At 45.8% G+C, this 18489-nt stretch overlaps 1 protein-coding gene across 1 annotated transcript; it reads right to left on the bottom strand.

Moving 5' to 3' along the window:
• Positions 1-2360: 2360 nt before the first annotated feature.
• Asf1b (anti-silencing function 1B histone chaperone) lies at positions 2361-17723 on the bottom strand. Its single transcript, XM_034522428.2, has 4 exons — positions 17480-17723; positions 7213-7328; positions 4578-4754; positions 2361-3434 (listed from the first exon to the last, which is right to left on the bottom strand). The coding sequence occupies exons 1-4, from the start codon at positions 17586-17588 to the stop codon at positions 3228-3230; spliced, it is 609 nt and encodes a 202-aa protein (XP_034378319.1). The 5' UTR covers positions 17589-17723; the 3' UTR covers positions 2361-3227.
• Between the last annotated feature and the right edge of the window lie 766 nt (positions 17724-18489).

Raw genomic sequence — 18489 nt, 5'->3', positions numbered from 1 at the left:
ACTAATCTCCATTGCCTAGACATTGCCAGCATAACCTGCTCTCTGTGGGCAGGTGGAGAGCTATTCTCCATCCTTTAGGATGCTCATTTTTTAATTTTTATTTTTATGCAATGCTGGGGATTGAGCACGATTCTTACTCCCTGCTAAGTAAGCATTGTACCACTGAGCTAGAACCTCACTCATTCAAGTGCTTTTTTGTCAGAACGTGGTCAGTTTCCCACTGTGCCATTGACACCAGGGGCCTGAGCATTCTGCTGGAGGAATCTTCTGCACACTAGGTTGGTATTAGAATCCCCACCCTCACACACTGGGTGCTGGTACTCTTCCATCTTTCTGCTGCCTGGGACAACACAAACCATCTCCAGATGCTGCTATATGTACTCCTGGAAACAAAATTAATCCCCACCCTCGAATAGGAGCTCTGTAATAGATGGTGGCCAGGGTGGAAGGTGCTGAAGGGACAATGAGCTACCCCTCCCGGACTCCAAAGGACTCTGAGTTACATATAACCATAGACTCACTGCTCAACACCCAGCTTCTAAGCCAGCAATGATACGTACTCTGGCTACCAGGTCAGCTGCAGTCCCCTAGGGGGAAAGAGAGTACGGTTCCTCTGGATTATGAGAGTTGGTTGAACAGACAAATGCTTCATCTCTGATTTGGGGAGTTTTGCCACAGCTAAGTGAAATTATCTAAATTGTGGCTGTGTGTCCTTGGGTCACAATGTTGCTCTATGCTTGAGGGTCAAGGTCAGAGTGAGAAAAATCACTGGCCATCATCTCTACTGAACAGCTGGCATAAAGCTTGGACAAAACAAAACCCAAAAAAGTAAAATAAAATTGGGCAAAGAAAAATAGGCTTTGACACTCAGGTTGTGGAGCAAACTGTATAACCAGGTGAGACTGAAATTAGGGGGGCAAGCAAAGGGAGAAGGTCCCGCCACTGTAAGGACAAGAAATTACTCCTGACATGAAAGTAACAAAGCCATTCAGCCACAGGAGAGCAAAAAAGAAACAGCATATTACAAAAAAATTTACAGGCACTAGGTGACTTAAGTGTACTGGCTGCTTTTTTGGAGACCAGTTCAATTCCCAGCTCCTACACGGAGATTCACAACCAATCCTAGGGGCTCTAAAGCCCTCTTCTGGTCTCTGCAGACACCAGGTGCTTACTTGGCACACAGCCAGCCATATAGGCAAAATATCCAAGATACATAAAATTAAAGAGTTTTAATCCAGGCAAGGTGGGACATGCCCTTAATCACAGCACATGGAAGGCAGAGGCAGGTAGATTTCTGAGTCGGAGGCCAGCCTGGTCTCAGATGAAGTTCCAGGATAGCTAGAGAAACCCTGTCTCAAAAAAACTAAAACAACCAAAAAACCTCCAGCAAAACAAAACAAAAACTCAAAATACAACAAAACCACCAATACCAATAAACCCTAAAGAAAAACAGAAAAACAAAAACAAAAAACCCACCAATATTAAAACAACCCTTTTCCAGGTATGCTATTGTACACTTTCAATCCTAGCACTCAGGCAGAGAGGCAGAGGCAGAGGCAGAGAGGCAGAGAGGCAGAGAGGCAGAGAGGCAGAGAGGCAGAGAGGCAGAGAGGCAGAGAGGCAGAGAGGCAGAGAGGCAGAGAGGCAGAGAGGCAGAGAGGCAGAGAGGCAGAGAGGCAGAGAGGCAGAGAGGCAGAGAGGCAGAGAGGCAGAGAGGCAGAGAGGCAGAGAGGCAGAGAGGCAGAGAGGCAGAGAGGCAGAGAGGCAGAGAGGCAGAGAGGCAGAGAGAGAGGCAGAGAGAGAGGCAGAGAGGCAGAGGAGAGGCAGAGAGGCAGAGAGGCAGAGAGGCAGAGGAGAGGCAGAGGAGAGGCAGAGAGGCAGAGAGGCAGAGAGGCAGAGAGGCAGAGAGGCAGAGAGGCAGAGAGGCAGAGAGGCAGAGAGGCAGAGAGGCAGAGAGGCAGAGAGGCAGAGGCAGAGGCAGAGGAGGCAGAGGCGGCAGAGGCAGAGGAGGCAGAGGCAGAGGAGGCAGAGGCAGAGGAGGCAGAGGCAGAGGAGGCAGAGGCAGAGGAGGCAGAGGCAGAGGAGGCAGAGGCAGAGGAGGCAGAGGCAGAGGAGGCAGAGGCAGAGGAGGCAGAGGAGGCAGAGGCAGAGGAGGCAGAGGCAGAGGAGGCAGAGGCAGAGGAGGCAGAGGCAGAGGAGGCAGAGGCAGAGGAGGCAGAGGCAGAGGCAGAGGAGGCAGAGGCAGAGGCAGAGGCAGAGGAGGCAGAGGCAGGTGGATCTCTCTGGTCTACATAGTAAATCCCAAGCCTGCTGTTTATGGGTGGATGGGGATGGGGTGCAGAAAAAAAAAAGCAGAACAATCTAAATGAAGTGCTTTTATTCTTAAGCCAACCATAACTTTTAATATAAAACCTTTTAATATACACACTGCAATCACAATAGCATACATGTAGCAGCAAGGGGACCAAGGCTTAGGGTAGGGGTAGATGGAGCGGGAGTTTTTCAGGTCAGCCTGCCAAATACCTCCTTTATCCCAGAATATTTAGGTACCACATGAGAATGAACATGTGGTCAAAGCAAACCCTGATGACTCCATGGGGCCAGAATGCATGAAGCAGGACCTCCAATATACCTCCTACCCAGGGCAATCCTCTCAGAAAGCCAGGCTCAGTCAGGCGGTGAAAAGGTGGCTGTGACCAAAGTACCTACCATCCCTCACTAGCCTGGGGAGCTCACCTTTGGGGAGTTTTATAGTACTAGTTAGACTGAATGTCCTAGACACTCTGAAAGGACAGCCATTGTATTGGGTTGGCCTTCTAACCAGGACTCCTTCCTTGCCTGAGTCTCCAAGAACTCAAGTTGGAAGGAATAATAACCTCTGGCCAATGCTAGCCAGGCACTACCCAAGCAAGCCTCAAGGTAGGTGGTATTCAGAAAGCTTCTCATAGAAACTGATAATATAGAAGGAAAAATGACGCAAAGAATGAGAAACACAAGTACCTGCTTTTTAGAGGTCAGTAGATCATAAGTGAGATGATTCTTCTGGACCTGGATGGAAAAGATTGGGGCCCATTTTTTTTTTTCCTTGGGGCTGACAGGTCTGGAGACAGCTGGTGGTCCCCAAATCCTTGAGATGACCAAGCATGACTGTCTGAGGGCTTGTAGGTCCCCTCCAGGTGTGCAAGGAGACTGCCATGGGTCCTACTGAGCCCTATCTGCCTCCCCTGTCAGATGCAATCCATGGAGTTTTCAGGAAGGAGGCCTGGGATGCAGCTAGGGAGGCCCAGGCTTTTGACGGGAGTGCAACTAAGGGGAAGGCCGAAGTCCACATTGGGGTCCTGGTTTTCTATGGCTTCCAGCCTGTCTGGATTGTTGTCCCAGTTGATATGGAATCGGGTCACCCGGGGGTTAGAGGCCAAGATGTTCCGCTGTAGCTATAGTAAGAAGAAGAATGTCAGCCCCCACCACCTAAGTGTTTATTATTCCCTCAGACCTCCACTTGGAGCATGAGAGCAGACTCAAGCGCCCTTGCTGCTCAGATGCAAAGCCCTAGAGATGCTTGTACATTCTGGGTAGAAATAGGGCCTTCTCATCCTGGTTTTGCTCATTTGTTCTTTTGGTTTGGGTTGTTCTGTTTTGAGAGGGTCTCAACTATGTAGCCGTAGCTAGCCTGGAACTATGTAGAAGGTGGGCTTGAACGCATGACATCTGCCTGCATCTCCCCAAGTGCTTTAACCCCCAGTACTGGGGTTAGAGGTATGGACTACCATGCCTGGCTTATTTGATTTAAAAAAAAAAAAAAAACTTGTATATGGGTGTTTGGCTATACATATTTCTATGTCCCATATGTGTGCCTTGTGCCTTTGGAGGCCAGAAGAGGGCATAGATTCCCTAAAACTGGAGTAAAAGTTATGTGCCACCATGTGGGTGCTAAGAATTAAACCTGGGTTCTCTGGAAGAGCAGCAAGTTCTTATCCACTGAGCCATCTCTCCAGTCCATTCGATTTTTTTTTTAATATCTTTATTTTTATTGTATTAATGTTTTGCTATTGAGATGTCTGTCATGTATATGTCTGATCCCTGTGGAAGTCAGAAGAAGGCATAGATTCCCTTGGAATTGAAATTACAGGTGGCTGTGAAGCTACCATGTGGATGCTAGGAATCAAACCCAGGTCCTCTGCAAGAGCAGCCAGTGCTCCTAACCACTGAGCTATCTCTTCGGTGCTCCCCAACCCCTACACATCTGGAAACAGGGTCTTGCTATATAGCCTAGGCTGGTCTAGAACTCATTATGTAGATGAGGCTGGCCTCTAACTTATGATACTCCTGGCTCACCATTCTGAGGGCTGGAGTGCTGAGATCAGTGTGCTCCACTGCACCCAGCTCTAGTCCTCATTCTGTTAGGCATACCTCCAGAAAAAAAAAAAGACTTACTGTAGCTCTTACTGCATTCCTAGCTCTAGCTTAACACTGCAGTCAGTATGATCTGTTAACCTTGACTGACCTTGGCTCCAAACCCCCCTCCATTGTAAGAGAACTGGCCTGTCTAAAGTAGAAAGTGCAGAGACAGGTCCCACCTGAGAGAAGTCTGGCTTTGGGGGTGGGTTCTCCCGAAGCTCTGGGTTTGGGTACTCATTGTTGACATAGTAGCCAACACGGATGAACTCTTGTCCATGGTAGGTGCAGGTGATGAGAACCACAGTCACACCCACGGCGTCCGTCTCAGGAATGAGGGATGGGTTTGGGGCATCAGCCTAGGGAGACATATCCTGTGCTTTAGCACTGCCAATCAAGCCCAAATGTCATTAACACAAAGACTACCAATGAAGTGGGACTAGACAGACTGGTGATACAGATGACCATAAAGAAGAGATCATGAGTTTGATTTAGTAGCATGTTCACCCAGCATGCAGAGCCCTATCTTCCCTCCTCAGTCCCTCGTAATAATAACAATAAGAAACTCAAAACTGTTTAAACTTGATTAAGAGACAAAGGTGTTCAGGTGGAATATGGTGTACAAGGGGAATGACAATGAGATGAAGCTAGTCAGGTGGCCTGCTGGGTCAATTAAGGGCTTGGGAAAGAGCAATGCTTAGCAGGAGGTAAGGTCTGAAAAGACTGGTGGGCCGGGCAGTGGTGGCCCACGCCTTTAATCCCAGCACTTGGGAGGCAAAGACAGGCGGATTTCTGAGTTCCAGGACAGCCAGGGCTACACAGAGAAACCCTGTCTCGAAAAAAGAAAAGAAAAGAAAAGAAAAGAAAAGAAAAGAAAAGAAAAGAAAAGAAAAGAGAGAGAGAAAAGAAGAAAAGAAAGGAAGAAAAGAAAGAAAGAAAGGAAGGAAGGAAGGAAGGAAGGAAGGAAGGAAGGAAGGAGGAAACTGGTGGTCTGGCTGCCGGAGGGCTGTACCATAAGTAGGGAGGCCAGGCAGGAGTAGGCCTGGAAAGGAGCAGAAGCCTAAACCCCAGCAACAGAAAAAGAGTCACAGATCAGGGTGTTTGGTTTTTGGATGGAATAGTTATGTTGGTGCAATAAAAAACCAATACAAATGAAAACATAGACCCTTAACCAAAACCACCACACAGCTGAGCATCACCAGTGGGCCTGCTCAATGGCCAAGCTGCATGCTCTGGAAGTAGGCCTTGGCTGAACACGGGGCTCAGTGGGCTTGAGAGGAGTGTGTGAGGGCAGGTAGCTTGCAATAGGAAAAGCAGTGGGAGGGAGGTGACGGATGGTGACCTTGGACATAGCACTACTGGAAAGTCACAGCCCATCTTTGTATTCATTGGTTCTGAGTTTACAAATCTGACAACTTGATACATCTAGAAACTTCAAAATCAACAAGTATAGTACTTTCATAATTGCTTACAGACATGTACATAGCAAGGAAAAACCCTTTGCTCGGGTTCTTGCTTCAGCTTTCAATACACCTTTTGGTTTCTTATGGTGAGTGTGGGTTCCTGTTTGTCAGCTTGTGAACAGTTTGCTGCACATTCCAGCACCACAGTATTTGTCTCTCTCCGGGCCTAGAGACATAAAGCTAAGCAACCATGAAACCCTGGAACCTTTCTTTGCTACACTGCCAACAATGCCAGGGCAGAAGATAAACAAGTTTTATATTCGTCACCACCTTTACTACACATCCTTGTATCTGTTCGTTAAGACAGGGTCTCACTATGTAGCCTCGGCTAGCTTCAAACCCAGAGATCTGCCTGCCTCTGCCTCCTGGATGCTCAGATTTAAAGTATAGCACAACCTGCCTAATTGTTTTTTAACAGCATCTGGCTGTGTACTCTAGGTTAGCCTTGAACCTAAAGCAATCTTTCTACCTTGGCTTTTCACATACTGAGATACAAACACAAGTACCACTAGCTACCAACCTTTAACAGAAACTGAATACTTGATTCTTCATTATGCATACAAATGTTTAACTCACTGATGCCAAATTGAGATGTTTTAAAAATGAGTAAAGACTTACATCATACAGCAAATAGCAAAATAAATAAAGATCCCCAAATGCAGTGCTGAAATGCTGCCTGGGTGAAAGCAACTTATGAAAACTATCTGTGCTGGGTAAGCTTTGTCCAGATATGTTAGTGCTTCTGCTGTGTTCCTGAGTCAACACTTACTAGTGAGGTATTCGAGACAGGGTCTTACTACATAGCCCAGGCTGGATCCAAACTGTGTGTGCTGGGTATTAAGTATATACTGCTGTGCCTAGCTCCGGCTGATGAACAAGTAACAATAACTCTTAATCATTATTCTTCCTTGAGGGAAATAGTTCAATATTCATGAACTATGTTTATGGGTTTTATATAACTCCTGTGAACAGATCACAAATTAGTGGTCCAGCGGTCATTAAGAGCTGTGACCCAGAGGTCCCCACCTCTGGGGAGGGGTAGGACATCTGATGAGACTGGGTGAGTTCAGGGTGGTAGTCCTTTAAAGACATGTGGCTCAGACAGGCCTTGAACTTGTCCTTCTGCCTCACCATCCTGAGTAGCTGGGATTACAGTAGTTGTGTCACCAGTCCCAGTTTAAGCATTTGAACTTAAGCCAGACTGCTAAAATCAGTGTGCTTTCAGGTAAAAGAGAAAGGTTCTAGGCTTGGGTGTGGCTCAATAGTGGAGTGCATGTTTAGTATGTCAGGCCCCGGCTCCATCTCCAGCCTGAGACATTTCTGGAAATGAAGGGCTAAGGCAAAACTTACTCACCTGAAAGACGAACATATGCCTTCCTGCAGGAACAGGACCCACCAGCACTGAGTCTAGGATCTGATCAAACTCCTCACTCTCAGCTGAGCCCACATAAATGATCTTCCACTCCAGGTCTGCAAGAACACGGGGGAATAAGGAAATTGAGGACTGAAATAGCTGGCGAGCACGGCAAGGGTCTTATGGTCAGCATTAGGCAAATCTGAATATACTAGAAGGTCCTCTGAACTGGTGTGTTTGCTGGGCAATAGGCTCCGGCACCACAATCCTGAATTAGAGCAAATATGAAGATCTACTTTAATGGAGACATTTTTCCTGTGGGCCTAACTAGGCCAAGTGACCTTGACTCTGGCTCTCCAGGGAAACTTAGGCCTCTCAGTAGCTGAGAGGAATTATATAGCAGAGGCTGACTCAAGAATCCTGTGACATCAGCTTGTGAGGGAACAGCAAGGAGTTGGGCTACCTTGGTCTCTAGATAGGAAGTGCCATCCTCTTTCACAGAAGGATTGGTGCCACCTAGTAGAGCAGATCCCTCGATAACTGGGGCAGGGTGGCAGATTCCAATCCAGCAGGAGAGCCAGGTGGCAGGAGGAGAAAGGCAAATCTGCAGGGGGGGGGGGGACGGACCAACTTGTCCCAAAGTTGTCTACATCTGGCACCAACTCATGCCTACTTGTGCACATTGTGGGACAGAGGCTTTGCCAACAAATGGTGTGTGACAAGGCATACCTCCAAACCCTGACTCCATACTCCATTGCTAAGTGGGCTCAGTCCTGGAGTATACCAACAAGAGATAAAAGAAAACGTACCTGAAGACCCTTCCTATTAATCTCAGGAGAGTCCTGGTACCCATAGCCTCTTGTAGGGGGGCCAAGTGTTACCAGGAGCAAGGTCATGCTAGTACAGAGAAGCTTGGCATCAGACCCAGAACTTATTTTAGGCTCTTTGAAATTACACAACCCCTAGCTCCAGCAGCTGGGAAAAGTTGCACAAGCTGAGATTTTCACAGAGAGCTCTTGGAAGCTGCCTGGCTCTTGGTCCTATGTGGTACAGACATCCAACACTGGAAGCACACAGATATCAGATCATACTATAGAGTTTGCCACCTGAACCACAAAGCTTTCCTTTACATCCACTCCCTTGTTCCTTCACAATTTCACCTAGGTCTTTCTAGGTGACCCCATGACCATGGTTCACTAGGTTCAAACTCCAGCCTCAGTATTTTGAGGAAATTATTTAGCTATTTCATTTTTCTTGAGCTTTATTTTCTTATGTACCTTTCAGTAGTGGGAGGTATTAAAAAGGAACGACTAGCAAGCTTCCCGGCTCTACCACCAACCAAGTTCCTGCACTATGCCCACCACCGCAGGCCACCTCAGTCCCGATGCCTGGCCAGCCAAGTGCTGGCAGGCAAAGGCGTACCTGTTTTATCTCATGAAGTCTCTGACTCAGAGCTCCACAATCTCTCCACCCAGCTTGCTAAGTTCCCACTAGTGGGTCACTACCATGCCATCCCCATGCTTCAAAATCCCCATGGCCTTTATTGGGCACATCAGGCAAACCCATGCTTTGCCACCGTACCTTCCTCTCTTGAACTCAGTCTAAGTCGATTCCAGAAAAAAAAAAAAAACACCACGAACTTAGCTTAGAAACAATGGTAATTCAATCTCTAGGTGTAACAACTAAAACCTAACCTTGTAATCCTTATTAAATCTGATACCAGGAAACTCTATCAGCTGCATCTTTCCCATGTTCTATCCCAGTTCCAAAAGCCTCATTTCATCTACAGACAAAATAGTGTCCAGAAAAAGGACACAAATTACAGGTTAGGACAACTTAGTTCTGCCAAGACAGAATAGGCTCGTCCTTAATAACTCCTGTTTGTCAAAGGTCTGTCAGATGATCCTGGGCCAGAAGGCTGAAGCTCCAACTTCCCAATTTACTGGGGCTGTATGGATAAGCAGCTGTCTCTACAACTTGTCTCAGTTCTGGAAGCTGTGTTAGGCTTCCTATATATTTTCAGTTAATATCAGTTGTTCTTGGATTTCTGACGGGGTTGAAGACTTACAGTCTCATAGCCAACCCAGGCTATTTACATTAAGAGAACAGATTTGAGAGGATGGTTTTCAGATGGCATTTAATCTGAAGCCAGGACATAAGTACAGAACTTTTAAGTCTTTTAAGTTAGGATAGAGGACACTGTAAAATATTGGACTGGGCATTATGTCTATTTTATGTATACCTTATAAATTACAAAATGGTAATAGCTGTGCTCAATTTATATTTTGAGATAAAGTTTTGTGGTTTTTTTGTTGTTATTGTTGTTTTATTCTAACAGAAAGGGTAAAATGTGGCTGGAATATCCCTGTCCAATCTATTTGCAGCAGGAGGCCTGTAACTGGGCAGGAAAAAGGGAGGCGGAACTAAGAGTTGCTGAGGGAGGAGGTCACAGGGGAGAGGAAGATGAAAATAGAGGCGTAGGCCAGCATGGCTTTAGAAGCCTCAGGTAGTTCTGGATATCAAAATATTAGGATAATTGGGATAACTTGTCTAAATTGGGTGGGCATCTTCTGTACTGAGATTTATTTATGTATAAATCTGACTGGCTAATTGTAAGCTTTAAGAGTTTTGGTTTTAGTCAGACAGTGGTGGCACAAGCCTTTAATCCCAGCACTTGGGAGGCAGAGGCAGGCGGATTTCTGAGTTCCAGGCCAGCCTGGTCTACAGAGTGAGTTCCAGGACAGCCCGGGCTACACAGAGAAACCCTGTCTTGAAAGCCCCCCACCCCCAAAGAGTTTTGATTTTACAGGGTTACTGGGTATTGTGATATCTAACTGCAAGGTTGGCAGTCATTACATGGAGCTAGGCCTAGTGCTGTGAATGTGGCAGAGTTGGCCTAGAGCCCTGGAGTCGTGGAGTTGGTGGGCAGAGGCAGTGACCATGTCAATGTCTCGGGGGCTCGGGGGCCAAAGAGCCTGCCGAGATGAGAACACCTGGCTAGGGCCAGATAGCCCACCGGTGTTGGGCATAGTGTGGGAACTTGGTGGTCCTATTTAGTTGCTAGAATGTGGGACCGCCTGGGCTGAGTTGGCGGCAGAGCTGGGAACCCTGCTGGCCATTCTTTAATACCTCCCATACGCCTTCCCTTTTATTTTATGTGTATGGGGGTTTGCCTGCTTATGTGTCTGTGTACCCTTTGGTGCCTGTGCCCACAGAGGCCAGATGTTGGGTCTGCTGGAACTAGAGGTACTGTAGGGGGTTGGTCTAGTGCTGCTTATATTCAAATGCTAAATTTTGTACCCAAGGTCCGATTGCTCCATTATGAGCATATCTTCATGTATTCCAGCCTTTGGTGTGTCAACCTTGCTCCCCATGTTATCCCTGACTGGTTAATAAAGATGCCTACAGTATGTAGCTGTGCAGAAGAGAGGTAGGCAGGACTTCAGATCCTGGGCTTGGGGTCTCAGGCAGAAGTTACCATGAGGTAGGTGGATTGTGAGTATATGACCGTGAGGCTGGCCTATTGGAGTAGGAGTGGCCCAGGCAGAACATGGCAAGTTATTGACTGGGAAGTAGACAAAATAATATAAAAGGTTGATATCTGCCCAGCTCTAACAGTTTTGTGCGTATTATATATGTAAAGGTTTTTGTCTTTTATTTGAAAACTATATGGTTTAAGTGGGACAGAAATCCCCAGAATAATGTTTGCCACAACATTTTGGCAAACCAACATGGAATGAAAACTTACTTAATACCCAAACTGAAATTTCAAATTTCCTGGATGAAAGGTGTGTTGTCCCATTAAGATAGAAGTAGTTAATCACCATGTGGGTGCTGGGAACTAAAGCAGGGTTCTCTGGAAGAGCACTCAGTACTCTAACTACAGAGCAATCTTTCTAGCTATCCCTAGCTATTTATTTCTTAGGAGTGCTGCTGATGAAACTTTGGGCATGCACATGCCAAAAATGTGCTATACATCTATCTGAGCCATGCTCCCAGACCCATGGATTTAGTTTTATAAAAGAACATTAGAACCAGTTATTCTGGAAGGATAGAAAAGTATGTGACCCTTGCTTGATCTCACTTTCTAAGATGGCTCTGTCAAGCTCTACTTTCTTTAGGCCCCTTACCCAAAACCCTATGGTATCACATATTCATACACTTAATAATGTGTTGGAGGGAAGGCTAGGCAAAAAAGAACTTGACACAGAATAGTCCCTTGTGTCCCCAAGGCACCTAATATTGCTTAGTCTAGGTCAATACTTTCGGCAAAACCTATTGAAAGAAAGATTGTAGTGTATGCTGGAAGCCAGCAAATGATGAGCCCCTTCTTGACATGGGCCAGAAACAGACCTGAGAATTCACAGGAGACCACATAAAATACTGACTGGCTGCAGTCAGAGCTGATCAAATCTTCTACAGAAACAGATGATGAAACAAGGGCCCATAAACTGCAATCACCTTAAATTTGATAAAGTTTTTTTTTTTTTTTCATATTTTCCTTCAAAAGATAGAACTGCACTGGCATATGCCTTTAATCTCAATATGTGAGATTAAAAAAAGACAGAATTGGGTTTTAGAAATGGCTCTGAGGGTTAAGGCACTTGCTACAAAATACACAAAATATAAAGATTCAGCTCAATCTCCAGAAACTACATGTAGAAGGAGAGAAATAGCTGCAGCAGGCTGTCCTCTGATCTCTGAAAGCACCAGCACATACATACACATATGCAAAAACAAAGAACAGAGGACACAGTCTTCCTATGGAATGTAGGCTAGTCCAGAACTTATGACATACCTGCAAGCCTTCCAAGTATTGGAATTACAGGAGTGCACCTATGTGTGTCTCTTATTGAAACTAGCTTACTTTGTCAGCTAGTCTGGTAGCCAGTGAACACTTAGGATTCACTTGTCTGTACGCCTTCCCATTCTCCTGCTTGTACCTGAGTGTTGAACAGTGAAACTCAGGTCTGGTTCTTCCTGAGCCATTTCCTCACACTGGAATGCAGTGTTTTGAACAGAGAGAAATTAAATATTTAATTTCAGAATATACTCAGCTTTTAGCACCTGTAGGTTATATAAACTGAACCAATCAGATAGAAAATATTAGAAAAACAATCTGGGGCTGGAGGTAAAGCCCAGAGGTGGAATGCTCATCTAGCATCCATGATGCATGGGTTCCATCCCCAGCACCACACACAAAAACGAATTTGTACTGAACACGAATATGTACTACTTTTTTTGTTGTTGTTGATTGTTCATGTAGCCCTGGCTAGCCTAGAGCTCAGAGATCCACCTGCTAAGCCTCTTGAGTGCTGGAATTAAAGGCATTTCATGTATTCTCTAAACAGCATATAACATCTATTTCCACAGTACTGACACCAAGTTAGAATAAGTCATGTAGAGCTGAGATGGCTCAGTTATTACAGTGCTTTCTATATAAGTATGGAAAAAAGATCATAGTGGCTCACTTACAACTCCAGCCTTAGAAGGTGGACACAGGGGACCACTAATGAATTGGCTAGTAAGCTTAGCCATACCACCAAGCCCTGGGTTTAAGAGACCCAGTCTCAATGGATAAAGCAAAAAGAGTGTACTGAAGAGGATTCCTGACATCAATCCAAGAACTCCCTCATACACAACCTGTCTGCCCCATCTCCCCCCCCCCCCAAAAAAAAATGGAAAAAGAAGTCACATGTAGATAATTAGTCTACAGGAAGGGGCTGACAGTTGTGGTACACACCTGTAACACTGGAGATGGACCAGAATTCAAGACTAGACTCTTGTAACATATTACGTTCAAGACCAACATAGGGTTCATAGACCCTGTTCAAAAGAACCCTAATAAAGTCTATGCAAACACTATACCAGTTTATTTAAGGTCCTTAAACATCTGTGGGTACTAGTACCTGAGGAAGTTATAGCTCTGAGACCAATGGTGAAGACTATTTCTTCAAAAATAGGTGTGGACCATCAGGACATTCATACAGTATAAAGTATAAATAGTGACCAAACATAGGATTGGATTTCATTTTTTTTAAAGACAGGATCCCACTGCATAAACAGGCTGACCTTGAATTCACAAAGATCCTCTTGCCTCTCCCTCTCAACCACTGGGATTAGAAGTGGCCACCATTTTTGTTTTTTGTTTTTTTTTAAATATATGTATGATGTTTACATCCATGTAAATGTGGATGTGTCTAAGCCATGACGTGTATGGAGATAAGAGGAGAACTTTAAGTATATTACACTGTCAGCATATACAGAGAGCTTTTGGGGAATCTTTCTCCGTAACACTTATCCACCAAGTTATCTCTGTAGCCCTATTTGGTTTTGTTTTGAGGCTCTAAGTTGACACTGACCCTTTTAGGATACACACCTTTTACAATTTGGGAAAACAAAACCAAAGCCAAAAGTAATTATTTCTGAAAAATATTACTAAAGACATGTAAAAATTTTTTAAGATTCCCTGAGCTTATTTTAGACAGCACTGGGGCAGAATCCAGAACTTGACATGCTAGACAGTGCTTAATGATCCATACCTCAGCCCATTCCTTTCTTTTTCCCCTCCTTTATTTCTTGAGACAGTTCTGTATAGCCTTGGCAATCCACCTGCCTCTGCTTCCTGAGTGCCGGGATTAAGGGTGTGTACCACCGTGCTCTGGCCTTCTTTGCTTGCTTTTTTCCCCCCTTCATTGTTTCTTTTTTTCTGTCTTTTCTTTTCGAAGACAGTGTCAGGTAGCCCAGGCTGACTTGGAACTTGCCATGAAGCTAAGCTTGGCTTTGACCTTCCAATCCTGTCATCATTCTCTCCAACCCCTCAAGAGCTGGGGTCACAGGTATGTGCCATACTTCCTGCTTCTTTGAGAGCAGGTTTCATTATGTAGCTCATGTATCTGCTTGTGTGTAGCTGGGCACTGTTTTCTTTTTTTAAAACTTCTGTGTATCATTCATTGGTCTTTTGTTCATATACAGATCAACACTGGTGCACAATATCTGGCTTCTTTGACTTCTTTGACTGGTACCTGTTGAAATTCTCCACTGTAGAGGGAAGCTGGGCCAAATTCACTAATGTAGACCCATACTTTGAACTGTCTACTTCTAGATGTTGAAGAGAGGGACCACAGGGCTTCAGAGCTTTTCAGATGATGAGGGCTGAGGAGGCTTGTCAGGTTTCAACAGATAGTGTCAAAATGTAAGGAAGCAACTTCTCTACTATTCATGGAAAGGAGGCCAGAAAGATGAAGGCCATCTTGCAGGCCAGTCAGAGTGTAAGGAATATAACCAACCAACATAACTTAAAGGAAAAACACCCTCTTCTATCTTTTCAAAGGGTCCTGATGTGACAAGAAATTCTATGGTCATTCCTGGTATGTTCTCCTAAAATAGACTGTTGAGCTGGTGATACAGCTCAATGGCAGTGCAACTGTTTAGCATGTGTGTAGTCCTGGGTTTGATTTCTAACAACAACAACAATAACAACACCAAGAGCTACCACATACAGGACCCCTCCACCTCCACAAAAAATAAAGAGGATAAAATTAAATAAAACTTGCAAGTAGAGGCTGGGGAGATGGTTCTGAATTTAAGAACACTTACTAACCTTACAGAGAACCCAGGTTTGGTCCCCAGAAGACACACAGTGGCTTATAACTGTTTCTAACTGCAGTTCAGGTAATCTGATACTTTCTTCTGGCCTCTGCAGTCACTAGGTGCACATGTTGTGCCCATACATGTATGGTGGCAAAATACACATAAACAAACAAAAAAGATCTACAAGTAAACGTTTTCTTCCTTTTCTAGTACTGAATCTGGGAGCTGGCTAGATGTCTCAGTAGATAGTATTTCCCATGAAAACCTAAGTACCTGAATCCAGGGTGCTGAAGAGCTAGTTCAAGGTTAGAATCCAGTATTGATCTTAAAGACCAGGTCTGATTCCCACACCCATGTCAGGAGTCTCAAACCGGATACAGAGGATCAGATGTCTCTGTCTTCCAGGGGCTCCCATGCATATACCACCACCAACATAGACACAAAATAAAATTAAAAAAAAATTTTTTTAATTTAAAATTTAAAAAGATGGGGCTGGAGAGATGACCCAGAGGATAAGAGCACTGACTGCTCTTCCAGAGTTCCTGAGTTTAATTCCCAGCATCCACATGGTGGCTCACAACCATCTACAGGGGGTCTGATGTCCTCTTCTAGTGTGTCTGTAGACAGTGACAGACATACATGAAATAAATAAATCTTTAAAAAAAACAACATGAATTGCCTATTAAAAAATAAAAATAAATTTAAAATAAATAAATAAATAAATAAATAAATAAATAAATAAATGGAATGAGTTCACATGTGGTGGTGCACATTTTTAATCCCAGCACTGGAGAGGCAGAGACAAGTAGATCTTTGACTTCAAGCCCAGCCTGGTATACAGAGTAAGTTCTAGGCCAGCCAGAACTATAAAGTGAGAGTCTGTTTCAAAAAACAAACAGAAAAGGAAAGAAAACCCCAGGCACTCAAGTGGTGGCATAAATTCATGTAGACAAAACACACACACAAAAATAAAATAAAAAAGTGGAGAGCAATTGAGAAAGACCACTTGATGTTTCTCTGGCCCACAACCACAGACAAATTAAAGTAAAAAAATAAAATTTAAAAACAATCTGAACTCAGAGACAAACTTCAATGATACTGCTTCTATTATCTGGCTGACTTGGAAAAATCACCCTGCTCCTATTAAGACATGACCAGCAAGCAGGCTGACTCTAGCTTTATTGTTCTGATTCTATAAATAAGGAATAAAAGTGATACTAGGCAATGGCCATGCAACCATTTTTAAATGCAAGGAACACAAACAGGCTGACTGAAACCTGATCTCTCAGCATCTGGGAACTGTGAATCCCTTAATCTATCAGCTCCTTATATCTCCTCTTGGCTTCCAAATAAGTCATATTCCACATTGTTACTCTACCTTTTATTTATTTATTTACACCCTGTCTTGTTCCAGCAAGGATTTAACCCAGCTTATTCTATAGTTAGTCATAAGCAGATTCGTTTAAACTTAAGGAGTAAGAAATTAGGGAGAGGCTGAGCCACTGGCCCACCCCAAGCACACACACAGCAGCTCCAAGTGAACAGGAGTGGCTGGCCTTGCCTGAACACCACCCAAAAGCCACCAAGAGGCACTAGCTGCCACAACCTAGCCTCTTCAGAGCTCCACCTCCTCAGCTGCTACATCATTTTTAACACTCAGTAGAGAAATGGTCTCATGGAATGCTTCCCTTTGAAAGCAGGACTTGCCTTGCTGTGGAACTGAGATCCAAAATGACCTCACATTTTACATGTTCATAGATTTATTTGAAAGGTCTTTTGCTCTTTATGGCTCCTGTCCTCTCATCTGTAAGATGAGAGCCATGTCCATCTTTATGTCCCACAGATGAATTAAGTCATTCTGTGAAAGATCCACAAAAGCCAGTGGCCTCCCAGATGATGGAAACTGGATCCCATCCCTGTTTGGCCAGTTCACCCTCTCCCCAGACTAGGTCAGCCCGTCAAAAGGGATGAGGGATTCCTTGCACTGGAAGCTAGTAGAAATCTCAGAAACTGGCAGAGGCCTGCCTGGCTGTGGCACCCTCACCTGAGTACATTCACCCATACCAGGAGCTGGGAAGACCAAGTTACCTACAAAGACTGGATTCAGAAGCCCCCATCTCTCCTCAGGAGAAGCTCATACATCGGATTTGGGACTAACCTAAAGAAAGAAGCCCTGATATAGGCAACACTACGTTGTTAACAGTTGGCAAGCAGGAGTTGCTGGGAGCCATAGGGTGGAGGAGGTCTTGCCACAGGCAGACAGGGAAACAAAAGAGGGTCTGGCTGGTTTGTAGGAAAAGGTATCCACAAGGAAAATGAGGGGACAGTCCTGGAGGTTGGGTTTCCACAGGAGGACAGATGGAAGGTTTCCTAAGAGGAAGGGTATAAAACTGGGGTCTAGCCATAGGGAAAAAGGCGTGGCTACGGGTCTCCAGGAAGCCAATGTGGGCTGACACCTCTGCAAGGAAACCGTGCAAGGACCAGTGGTGCAAGACGAGAGGTGAGGAGGCCTCCACGCGACAATGCAGACTGTACACAGAGTCGTATCTACCGAGAGGTCGGAGTTGGGCCATGGCGTGTCACTAATGGGAGACTCAGTTGGCCCAGGGAGACTGGGAGTGGCAAAAACGAGGGCAGGAGGGTTTGGGGGTCCCCTGCACAGGCCCAGCCTCACCGTCAGACAGGGCCTCACTGCATTCGAAGCTGATCTCGAACCGGAAGGGGCTGTGGAAAGGGCTCGGGTTCTCCAGCACAGCCACATTCAGCACCGACACCTTGGCCATCACCTCGCCCGGGAGCCGCAGCTGCTATGGAGCCTTCTTCAGTGACTTGCGACAGAGAAGGAAGAGGACGGCAAGACAGAAACCTCGCCGCGACACCCAACTCTTCTCTCTGAAGCGCTTCTCCGGTAAGCGCGCTCCCTTCAAATAGCCGGCTCCGCCCTCCAGCCAATCACCGCTAAGGATCTATGACGGCACGAGACGTTAGCCAATCCCGAGTCGCCCCTCGGCGCGCGCCTGGACCCTCAGACCAATCAGAGAAGCTCCCTCTTCACGGTCCACAGGAGGCGGAACGATAATCTCTTAGCTTCGTAAAGGTCTATCGGGAACCAATCCCTAGAGTCTCCGACTGGAATAGCTTGCTCCGGGGTGGGCGGAGTTAGAGCGCGGAACTTCTCTTGTCCAATCCCAAGGGTTACCGCACCAGCATGACCCGCCCCTCGTTCCGCTTTTCCGGTAGAGGCACCTCACAGAGAGCAGCGCCACCAACGGCCGAACGGTGGCGCGCGACTCTCACTAAAACGCGCAGAGAGGACAGTACTTGCCCGCCCAGTGATTGACTATCGATCGAGGGCGGGGCTGAAGCGGGATTCTGAGATGTGATTGGCTAATGTGGTGGGTGTGAGGAAAGCTGTGCTGGAGAGCTTTGGAAATCGCACGCCCTCACAGTGAAAAGCAATAAAGAGGAAAGAGTGGCTTAGGCGGCTTAGGCGGCTGTCAGCAGGTGAGCGGTTCCGGGGACCACCCTGAGGGGTTCCTGCCTTTATAAAACAGCGGTCGTGGAGAATGTTTGGATCGCCCCTGAGACAAGATGGCGCAGCGATGGGGGCGGCTGGTGGGGGGAGATACAGGATCAAGTCTCAGTCCGAAAGGAGTTCTAGTTCCTGGACAGACCAGGGTTTGA

The sequence above is a fragment of the Arvicanthis niloticus genome, chromosome 18 (genome assembly GCF_011762505.2).
Source record: "Arvicanthis niloticus isolate mArvNil1 chromosome 18, mArvNil1.pat.X, whole genome shotgun sequence".
In the NCBI taxonomy this organism is placed as follows: Eukaryota; Metazoa; Chordata; class Mammalia; order Rodentia; family Muridae; genus Arvicanthis; species Arvicanthis niloticus.
The sequence above is the reverse complement of the archived record's forward strand: the minus strand, read 5'-3'. Positions and strand labels throughout refer to the sequence as shown.

Coding starts and splice junctions, on each gene's coding strand:
- Asf1b (XM_034522428.2), bottom strand. CDS start 17,588: ATGGCCAAGGTGTCGGTGCTGAATGTGGCTGTGCTGGAGAACCCGAGC. Junction 4,755..7,212: donor GGCATATGTTCGTCTTTCAG/GTGAGTAAGTTT, acceptor ATGTCTCCCTAG/GCTGATGCCCCAAACCCATC. Junction 3,435..4,577: donor CAAAGCCAGACTTCTCTCAG/GTGGGACCTGTC, acceptor TTCTTACTATAG/CTACAGCGGAACATCTTGGC.